Source organism: Otolemur garnettii, unplaced genomic scaffold (genome assembly GCF_000181295.1).
Source record: "Otolemur garnettii isolate 467f Iridium unplaced genomic scaffold, OtoGar3 scaffold00012, whole genome shotgun sequence".
Lineage (NCBI taxonomy): Eukaryota > Metazoa > Chordata > Mammalia > Primates > Galagidae > Otolemur > Otolemur garnettii.
In genome coordinates, this window is record NW_003852407.1 from 2,357,338 (window position 1) to 2,369,151 (window position 11,814).

At 36.3% G+C, this 11,814-nt stretch overlaps 1 protein-coding gene across 3 annotated transcripts in view; it reads right to left on the reverse strand.

Annotated features, from left to right (window-relative positions):
* The window catches only part of SMAD4 (SMAD family member 4), a 100,228-nt gene that overhangs the window by 5,114 nt on the left and 83,300 nt on the right, over positions 1-11,814 (reverse strand). For all 3 annotated transcript variants that reach the window (XR_002772039.1, XM_023510179.1, XM_003784700.3), the window contains exons 9-10: positions 8,097-8,280; positions 6,852-7,020 (exon numbers count right to left, since the gene is read on the reverse strand). Coding sequence is in view for 2 of the 3 variants with exons in the window: in XM_023510179.1 (XP_023365947.1) it covers positions 6,852-7,020; positions 8,097-8,280 (353 nt within the window). In the remaining variant the exon portion in view is untranslated. The remainder of the gene's footprint in view (positions 1-6,851; positions 7,021-8,096; positions 8,281-11,814) is intronic.

Genomic DNA, 11,814 nt, shown 5'->3' on the forward strand with positions numbered 1-11,814 from the left:
TTTTTTTTTTTTTTTTGAGACAAAAGTGTTACTATGTCACCCTTGGTAGAGTGCCATGGTGTCACAGCTCAAAGCAACCTCAAACTCTTGGGCTTAAGCTATTCTCTTGCCTCAGCCTCCCAAGCAACTGGAACTAAAGGCACCTGCCACAATGCCCAGCTATTTCTGGTTGCAGTTGTCACTGTTATTTAGCATGTCCAAGCCAGGCTCGAACCCACCACCCTCAGTGTATGTGGTTGGCACCCTCCTCACTGAGCTATAGGTGCCAAGCCATATATAACTTTTCTCTAAGTAAAAAAATCTTCCTAAAGAATCCATTTGCTTATATTTGCATTTTTATAAAGCACTGAAGACCACACAAAAGGCATAGTTATCTGTAGAAACTGTGGGAAAGGACAAGGACAGGTTGAAACAATGCTGCACAATGTTAACTGAACTACGTGGCTATTTCCCATCCAAAAAGTAAACCTAAGTGTTTTAAAAGTCTCTGGCATGGGCCATGCCTGTGGCTCAGTGAGTAGGGCAAGCCCCATATACTGAGGGTGGCAGGTATGAACCCGGCCCTGGCCCAACTGCAACAACAAAAAAAGCCGGACATTGTGGTGGGCGCCTGTAGTCCCAGCTACTCAGGAGGCTGAGGCAAGAGAATCGCCTAAGCCCAACAGCTGGAGGTTGCTGTCACCTGTGATGTCACAGTACTCTACCGAGGGCAACAAAGTAAGGCTCTGTCTCTGAAAAAAATAAAATAAAATAAAAATCTTCTGGCATGTACACAACCCAATATGAGCACACCTAATTATCTTTGTAAATAAATCAAGGAATGCTCAATTTACTACTTAAACCATAATTTGCAAATGCTTGAAAAACTTCCAATTGTCTTTAACAATGGTATTTACACAAAGCATAAAAAAAAAAAACATAGAATAAGCTCCTTCCAAATAGCAAATCACACTCCTTCTTACTTGCTTCTCTGCTCAGTGCCTATCTTCTCAAAGGCTTTCCCAATTAGTACCAATGAAGGCTAAAACTTAATTACTACCCTATTCCTTGAAGAAATAGGTATTTGTCAAATATGTGTGTGTATCTTACTTGGCCACATTATTAATCCTAAATGGCTTTAGTAAAGAAAGCATGGGGCGGTGCCTGTGGCTCAAAGGAGCAGGATGCCAGTCCCATATACTGGAGGTAGTGGGTTCAAACCCAGCCCAGCCCCAGCCAAAAAAAACTACAAAAAAAAAAAAAAAAAAAAAGAAATCAACATTAATAAAAGTATCTATATACATAAGACAGTTGCTCCCAGAAAACCAAAATAAAAACCACTTTTCTCAAATTTCCCAATAGTCCATTAGATGCTCAATTTTTCCTCTGGGCTGTGGTCTTCGGAAGATATTACCTCGCACAACACAAAGCAGGGATGCAAACATTTTAAAAGGAAAATCACTCTATAACCAACATTTTTATTTTACTTTTTAGTTTTAGGTTCACAGTAAAATTGAGCAGAAAATACAAAGTCCTTGTCCCCATACATACAACACCTCCCCAAAATGGACATTCCCACCACAGTGGTACATCTGTTACAAATGATGAATGACTCTTTGTTGACAATTTACTATCACCCAAAGTCCACAGCTCTAATACTAGGGTTCACTCTGGGGTTGTACATTCTTTGCATGTATCCAACACTGGAGTACACCAGAAGAATAGTTTCACTATCCTAAAAATCCTGTGCCTTACACATTCAGCCCTTCCTTCCCCACTAAACCCTGGCAACCACTCATCTTCTTACTTTCTCCAAAGTTCTGTCTTTTCAAGAATGCCATACGGCCGGAATCATACTATATGGTAGTACCAGTCTTTTCGGATTGGTTTCTTACACCTATGTTAGGTTTCCTCCACATCTTTTTGTGGTCTGAGAGCTCATTTCTTTTTGGCACTAAATGAAATTCCATTGTCTAATGTCTCACAGTTTATCCATTACACCTACTGAACATCTTAGCTGCTTTCAAGTTTTGGCAACTACAAATAAAGCTGCTATAAACATCTGTGTACAGTTTTTATGTGGATAAAAGTTTTCAATTTATTTGCATCAATGCCAAGGAATATGATTGCTGGATCACATAACAGTATATTTATTTTTATGAGAAACTGCCAAACGTCTACCCAAAATGTTTGTACCAGTCACATTTCCACCAACAAGGAAGGAGAGTTGTGCTGCTCCACAACCTTGTCAGCATTTGTCCATGTTTTGGATGGTGATCATTCTACAGGTGTGTAGTGGCATCTCAACTGTGGTTTTAATTTATACTTCCCTAATGACATTATGATGTTAAATAACTTTTCACATGCTTTCTTGCCATCTGTATGCCTTCCTCAGTGAGGTGCTTCTTCATGGTTTTTGCCCATTTTTTAATTTGTTGAGTTTCAAGAGTTCTTTGTATATTTTTGTTAGCTGTGTCTTTTGCAAATATTTTCTCCCAGTCCATGGCTTGTCTTCTCATTCTCCTGACATTATCCTTCATAGAGGAGAAGTTTTTAATTTTTTTTTTTTTTTTTTGAGACAGAGCCTCAAGCTGTCCCCCTGGGTAGAGTGCCGTGGCATTACAGCTCACAGCAACCTCCAACTCCTGGGCTTAAGCGAGTCTCCTGCCTCTGCCTCCCAAGTAGCTGGGATCACAGGCACCCACCACAACACCCGGCTATTTTTTGGTTGCAGCCATCATTGTTGTTTGGCAGGTCCGGGCTGGGGATTCGAACCCGCCACCTTAGGTGTACGTGGCTGGCGCCTTAGCCGGTTGAGCTATAGGCGCCGAGCCAAATCTGAAGTTTTTTTTTTTTTTTTTTGCTGATTTTGGCAGGAGTTTTTAATTTTAATGAAGTCTAGTCTACCATTTCTTTCACACATCATGCCTTTGACATTGTTATCTAGAAAGTCATCATCAACATCATCTACGTTTTCTATTATGTTATCTTCTACAATAGAATTTTACATTTAGGTCTCTACAACCACTTTTCTTAAAAACCATCACTAACCAAGTATGGTACATGTGTAATCTTATTAACCTGGGAGTAGGGAATAAAACTTACTTATGAATCTCCAAGGTTGAAATATGCTCTCAACATTAACAAATCCCTACCCTAACCATGACTCATAATTGTCACACATGAGCTCTATATGTCATAAATAATTACAATTAGAATTGTTTTAGCCTAAATCTATACTAACACCAGGGGCACATATTATAGTTAATCACAAAGATCAAACTTTACGACTTCTATCTACAGGTGTAGTAAAAATGATTAGGGATCTCACCAAACCTTCTTTCCACAGTAGATTATTTACATAATTCATAGCATTCAAACTAGAAGACTTAAAATTATTCAGTTTGACTACCTACTAAATGAATAACTAGTAGGTTTCCTACTGACTTCCTGACTTCATACTATAACTGATCAATTGATAATTGATACCATAATAGATTTCATGTTATACTGGATGGTAAAATTAAGATGATCATGGACATGCTAATGTTTTCCTTTCAGAATATAACTAAGTTGTTCATAAGGGCAATTCAAAGTAACTAAAGGCTTTAAATATTCTTTTTGGCTCAGATGTAAAAACAATTTCTGAACTGGTGCCATTGCTAAGCTAATTCTCTTTTTCTTTTGTATTTTTGTGTGTACTTGTTATTATTTAAGGAATGTTGACTTTTTTTTTTTGGAGACAGAGTCTCAAGCTGTCCCCCTGGGTAGAGTGCCGTGGCATCACAGCTCACAGCAACCTCCAGCTCCTGGGCTCAAGCAAGTCTCCTGCTTCTGCCTCCCAAGTAGCTGGGACTACAGGCGCTCGCCACAACGCCCAGCTATTTTTTGGTTGCAACCATCACTGTTGTTTGGCGGGCCTGGGCTGGATTCGAACCCGCCAGCTCAAGTGTATGTGTCTGGCGCCTTAGCTGCTTCAGCCACAGGCACCAAGCCAGGAATGTAGACCTTTTTAAATGCTCAGGCACCACCAACCACATTTCTAAAAACAATTGCTGCCTATGTTTTGACACATGGAAAGACTTAATTTATTCAAAAATTTGCCCTGAATATTTCAAATTCTGCCTGAAAAATATGAGACCTGAGCTAATTTCTGCTTAAGTTTAACCATGTTTCCTGTGATTATTCTCTAAAGTTATTACAAACCAATTACTTAACAAAGTTGAGTATCTTACAAAGGTCCCTATCAACGTCTTCAGTATACTGTCTTTCATAACCAGGAGTTAATTTTTGGCATTTTTCTTTTACAAAACTTAACTGCAAACTCTATCAGTTTGAATTAACACCAGGAAATAGTAATCCAGAAAGAGAAATGGTGCTGTTGGTACTCTGAGCACCTAAACATAAGACTGCATTAAGGACATGCTAAGTAACATGACCTAGAAAAATCACAGTCCAGGAATCACAACATGAGGCAACTGGGAATAAATTTAAGGGAGATTCATAATACCCTTCACACTAGCTCACTGAAGGTTTAGAAGCACTGCCTCTGGCCCCTTCCTCTAGCATACATGTGACTGAAAACACATCCAACTCAGTATCATCAGGAAAATTTTGCATATCAAAATCACCAAAGTAAGATTCTATTATACTTCACATCCATTAGGAGAGCTAAAATAAAAGAGACAGATAGTAACAAATGTTAATGAGAAAGTAGAGAAATTGGAACGCTCACACCCTGCTAGTAGGAATGTAAAATGGTGCAGCCATTCTGGAGAATAGTCTCAGTTTCTCAGAATGTGACACATAAAGCTACCTTATAATCCAGCAATTGTACTCATGGGTATATACTCAAGAGAAATGAAACCATGTGAACACACAAATACTTATATACAAATGTTCACAGCAGCAGTACCATTCATAATGTAACCAAATAGCTGACTGCCGTAACCCAGTGGTTAGCACGCCGGCCCTACACACCATGGGCAGTGGGTTCCAGTCTGGCCCATGGGACTCATAAACAATAACAACAACAAAAAAAATAATGTAGCCGAAAGTGGAAATCCTTGTCCATCTACTGACAAACGGATAAGCAAAATGTGATACATAAAGTATCTATTCAGCCATAAAAAGAAATGATGTACTGATATTGCCATATGGATGAGCGGATATTTATTTCCTCATGGCAGAGAAATCTAAGCAATGTAAATTAGGCTTTAAGCACACCTGCAGATGTCAACTCACTGTCCACAAAAGACAAAGTTCCCCTACTCCCTAACTAAATACATAACATCTGGTTCTGAGATGTGAATCCCACCTGCCAGGCTAGGGCAAAATTGCTCTATAGGGAGAAGCAATGACAGGGAAGAGAAAACTAATAAATCAATTCTTTCAAAATAAACCTGGCAATAAACAAAAAACAGACTACAAAGCATATACATGTAAGAAAACTCAATGCCATTAGAAAATAACAACACACAAGTAACCAAATATAAAAGTTCCTTATGGGAAAACGAAAAATATAAATAATTTCTACCTCTCACAGACAATTCCTGGTGAGACACTGCACATACCATTACTTATATATAAACAAACACAAATATCTATTTTTTAACAAGCATAAATATCTATTATTTAACAAAAATGGGATCATAAGTCAACTTTTCTATACTATGAATATTCTATCAATAAATGTAATTTAATATTTTGCTATTCTATTGTTCTAACAGATCAAAGCTGTAACTGATGGTCTATCTTTAAACACTGTAACAAGGTATTCCTGTTAATTGTTAGCTGTAATAAACAGCATTGTGATTATGTTTTTCAGAAGTCTTTATGAATTTAAGATTCACATGGGAGTAATTTTTGAGTGAATATGTTTGGAATTTGTTTTGAATTACTCCAGGAAAATAAAAGTAAGAGGAGAAACACATTAAAGACTGGTAATGTGGGCAGCTTCTGTGGCTCAAAGGAGTAGGGCACCGGCACCATATGCCAGAGGTGGCAGGTTCAAACTCAATCAAACTGCACAAAAAAAGAAGATTGGTAATGTGATAATTGTTGAAGCCAGATAATGGGCACATGGGAATCTATTATTTTCTTTATACCTGATATCTTTGAAAGTTTTGAATTAAAAAAAAAAAGTCCCCATATCCTTTAACTAAACTTCAACTGAAAAGGAGATACTATGTTTGCTGCTGAAAGGCAATCAAGCAATTCCATTTTTGAGACACTATCTGTGTCTTAGGCAATTTCCTAGATAAAGGATGAGCTACAGTTAATTCCACTGATCTACAATAGCTGACAATGAAGATGTTTAGGATGACTAAAAATCCTGAAATTAAAAATATGTTTAGAGGCTAATTACAACTATCTTTGTCTTTCAAAAACAGTATATAGAATAAAACTGAAATGAGTTGAATATACAATAATTAGTGAAAAATGTTTCAGTTTTTTCAGGTTCTTAATTTGAGAAGCTATTCATTTTAGAATTCCATTTCATAAAATCCTAAAAATTGGCTAATACGAAATTCCAAAGTCTGATTTTTACAAATTTCATGTCAAATGACTATAAGTTTGGGCATTTCACTCAAAATTTTTAAGAGCTTATTTTTTTTTTAAGAGCTTATTTATTACTTTAACATTTAACAAGTTTGCTAATAAAACACTAGGGTAGGAAGGCAACCACAAAACCAGGTAACTGATCGTGTCAATAAATATCCCCAGGAAATGTGTTTTATATTCAAATGCAATTTCTGATAATTTACTTGATATATAAGGTATTTTTCTATTCTTTCCACTTCCATTTTAATTCTTTAAACAACAAATAGAGTTTTCCAAATATAGAATCTTCATAAAAAACTGTAACTCACCTTTATGTATGCACTTGGGTAGATCTTATGGACAGCATCTCCAGGTGCGCGCCCGGCTTCTCTGTCTAAGTAGTAACTCTGTACAAAGACCGCGTGGTCACTAAGGCACCTCACCCAAACATCACCTTCACCTTTACATTCCAACTGCACTCCTTTGCCGATGTGCAACCTTAGGAAGAAAAAAGGAAATACATTGCATCTTGGTAAGTATTTTTAAACTGAATTCTCATTTAACCCTCATAACTCAGTAAGATTAAGTACTATTACTCATTACTTATTCTCATTACTTAGAATTAAGTAGTCCCATTCTTTAGCTAAGGAAACTACGGTTTGTAGCTACACTGTCCAAACTGACAGCCACTAGTAACACACACAAGCTGTATTTTAAGTACTCAATAGCTATGTGTGGCTAGGCACTACTGAACTCAACGGTGCAGATATAAATCATTTCATCACAGAAAAGTCTATTAGCTACCACCAGCTTAGGGAATAAGTAATTTGCCAAAGTCAACATAGCAAGTGATAGAGTCAAGATTATGTCTTACACGTACATGTCCTTAAAGAGTTGAGATCACACATACAGTAGCTAAAATCGTGTTTTCCTGTAATATTTTATCCTAAGCACTTCTATAAATTATTAATATTTTAATGGCTACATAAAAATGAAAGTTTCTTATAAAAAAATTAACCACTTCCCTTTTATTACCAATTTTCAACATTATAAATAACATTTTCAGAAATAAAATTCTCATTTTATATTATTTCCTTTCAGTAGATTTATAGAAATAATGTATGATTGGAGAAGATAAAAATTAATTTTTGAAGGAGAACCTTGGGGCCATATGTGGCTTTCTGGATCCTTAAGTGCAAACGTCTGACTGAATGCACATTTTACAGAACAGATCCTTTTAATAAAGGGATTTGTTCTGTGAAGTGTGGATTCACTTAGGAGACTGCACTTGGGGATCTGCAGGGCCACGTGTGGCAGGAAGGCCACAGGTTCCCTACTACCTCTGGACCTCACTATCTTTTAAAAGGCCATCTTTTATCCTTATAAATTGAACAACAAACATTTATAATTAAAATGGAATGCTTATAAGTTCTGAATTTTCAAGATGACCTTTATTTCTTTATTTATATTTAAAAACTTATATAATGTACATTATAAAATATAATCTTAAGTAAAGACAATGTACTTTAGTAAAGACAATTTTCAAAATGACTATCTGACTATATAATCAATACCTTGCTCTCTCAATGGCTTCTGTCCTGTGGACATTGGAGAGTTGACCCAAACAAAAGCGATCGCCTCCTGAAGGGTCCACGTATCCGTCAACAGTAACAATGGGGCAGCTTGAAGGAACCTTAAATGTCTCTCCTACCTGAACATCCATTTCAAAGTAAGCAATAGAACACCAATATTCAGGAGCTATAGGAAATAAATAAGAACATCCACTCATGAGAGAAAGATAAAGATATAAGACTTTCTCTTTCACGCCACAAGACAAAGCTTCTCCTAAAAGAAAGGGTGAAGAGTAGGGAGAGGGAAATGAAAAGCACCCAAAGAACTAGATTACAATGATATTGCATTAAAAAGTAGGAATTTTCATGCCTTCTATTTTCAAGCTCAGTACTTAACATTGTTCTTGAAGCTCTAAAATCATTTTTAAAATCTGGCATTTGATTCTTACCTCAAAGTATCAAGTCAATGAGAATTTAAAGAACAGAAGTAATCAGAATCTAACATAATTTCATAATGTTTCATTTGACTGAACATACTTTCCTGGTAATATGAACTTTCATTTTTTTAAAATATGACGACCCTAAGATATGTCCCAGTTATGTTCTCTTGAATAACAGTAATCCATGGCATTATTTTTATAGATCCCTAATTAAGAGATAGAGCATAAACAAGTCAGCTATCCCAGGCCTTAAGTCAAGATTAATTATACTCTATACACAAACGCTGAACAGAGATATTCTCAAATGTCTCTAGGGTGAAAGGTCATTTGTCCCATCTGTAAATATATGCCATCACAAGAGATATTTTTAGTGAGGTCAGTCCATGTTAACTAATACAATTTCAACTTCGAAGCTGTATTAAGGGTATTCACTTGAACAATAAATGATTTAAAATAATGGGGAAAAAGAGGAACTACTTGGTTTGGTTTAAAAATACAGTTAATCAAATACTTTCAATATTTGTTTCAATATACTAATTATGTATTATTTGGTTTTTCTTTTTTAACTCATTTAACAGGCATCTACAGAGTATCTAGGAATCATCCTAGGCACTGTTACACAATAGCAGGAAACAAAACAGCTACGGTCTCAATCACGGAGGTGCAGGACAGACAAACAAACTGATGAACAAGGTAACTCAGATAATGACAAAGAATGTGAATAAAATGAAACAAGGTGTGGAACAGATTATTAGGAAGAACACTTCAGACTAGATGTTGGAGGACATCCTAACTGGAAAAGTAAGACTTGAAAAACCTTTTGTCTATGTGAAAACTTCAGAAAGGAAAGCAAAAGCGAAGACCCTACACATGGAAATGGGTTTGACATTTTTAAGAAAAAGAAAAAAGGCAAGGCTACTGCCATTCATTAGAGAATGAAAAGGGGAGTGGTACAATTTTGTCTGCATTCATCTGCTATACATAAAATTTAAATTAGCATTTGAAGCAGTAAAACTTTCAATAATCTCATTACTTAGAATAACAAACCCATCAAAAAACCCAGATCTTTTCAGACCAAATGCAAGTTCTTAAGCAGAGAAATAATATAACTTTGAGTAGCAGCAGAGATGAATTGGTGAGGAGAAGGAGGATACAAGGACTTAACAGAGAGACTAGTTAGAATATTCTTACAACAGATCAAGAGGAGAAATGAACAGGAACAGCTGTGAGGTAAAAAATCCTCAGTGCCCAGTACCCCATTAGTAGCCACAGCCAAAGACTGACTAGGTTCTAACCTCCTGGCCCCATTAAAGGCATATTAGCAGAGGTAATCCGGACAGAGACCTTTTCACAATCATCCTCACCATTATGTCATTTCCTTATTCTACTCAAAACTAGAGGCTTTTAGTATCACCTCTTCAGGAGCCTGAGATGGGAGGATTACTTGAGCCCAGAAGTTTGAATCTAGCCTAGAAATAGCAAGATCCCATCTTTTAGGAAAAAAAAACAAACAAAGGCAGGCTTTAATGCGACTGCATGCTACTATACTCACATACCCTCAACTAGTTAAAATTATTCCTTATAAACCATCAGGAGCTGTTAGGCCTAAGCATCAGTTCTACCATGAGTAGAATAAAGTAAATCTATCAAGAGACCACAGGTAATTGCTCAATTCAAAAATGAGTCCATGGCCAGAGATGGTGGCTCACATCTGTAATCCTAGCACTTAGGGAGGCTGAGGCAGTTGGACTGCCTGAACTTGGAAGGTCAAGACCAGTCTGAGCAAGAGCAAAACCCTGTCTCTAAAAAAAGTCAGGGATTGTGGCAGGTGCCTGTAGTCCCAGCTACTTGGGAGGCTGAGGCAAGAGAATCACTTGAGCCCAAGAGTTTGAGGTTGCTGTGAGCTATGATACCACAGCACTCTACCCCAAGGTGAGTGAGACTCACTGTCTCAAAAAAAAAAAAAAAAACACAGTCTAAATGACTATAGCTAAATGGCACTTTTCCTATCCCCACCCCTATGATTCCATCCAGGGAAAGACTTTCTTCAGAGCCCTGATTACCCTTGCTCCTGAAGACCATCTCCTACTAAGCCATATGAACACTAAGACTCCTAATTTGCCAGGACCCACTTGTGACTCTCAGGGATGCTGCCAGCAAAAATTCTCTTTCTTCAGCTTTTAGGTTTCCCCCTTTTATCACAATTTATTCACACACAAATTAAGGTCCTGATATAATGATTCCCTTTATGTAATTTCAAAAATAAGTAAAACCAAACTACTAAATAAGACTGTTTAGGAATGCATTCATCACTTTAAAAAAGAAAAAAATGACATCTATAAAAAGCAGGATAGGGCAGTGCCTGGGGCTCAAAGGAGTAAGGCACTGGTCCATATACCAGAGGTGGCAGGTTCAAACCTGGCTCCAGCCAAAAACTGCAAATAAATAAATAAATAAATAAAATAAAAAGCAGGATAGCAGTTACTTCTGGGAAGAACAGAGCAAAAGGTTTTGTCTTCAGTGAAATTAGACTATACATTGATATTATATACTTCTCTGTATATCACATTTCTCAAAAAAATGTTTATGAAAAGGCATGAGCAACAAAAAATGGTTAAAATCACAAATACACAATCTAACATACAGTATACGAAAAATCCACCAGAGACAATAATTTAAACTAGTAATATGTATAGCTTTAAAAATGCTTCTGCCCCCACCAGCACTTTCTCCTGACCAAAATAATTATTTGCCTCCTAAATCAGGAAAAAAATGTATTACATTATTATATCTACTGCTACTGAGATGTAAAACTGGTTCTTATACTCTGATGCTGCCTTTGCAAAGCAATGTAGTCTAAAAATTCTGCAAATCTCTCAAACTGAAATAGAAGAGTTACAAAGACTTTGCCCTGAACTTTTTTTAAACATAGAAAAATTGAAACTAACACAAATAACAGAACACTAACTACACAATGAAAATCACGTGGATCTACTTCAGATACGTTACCCTTTAAATCAATCATTATGGGCACGATGTTTTTTGATCTCATATGTTAATATATTTACATATAAAGGAGGAATTGTATGAATTTGCTTCAAAATAATATAGATGGGAGAAAGAAGGTAAGAATAAGAATGAAATAAAATTGGCCATTAGTTCATAATAGCTGAAACTGAGAAATGGGTACAATGGGAGGATTTCCTATACTATTCTAGTTATGTTTAAAATTCCTTATAATAATTTTTAATTAGGAAGAAAATTGAGTCTTTTTTTTTTTT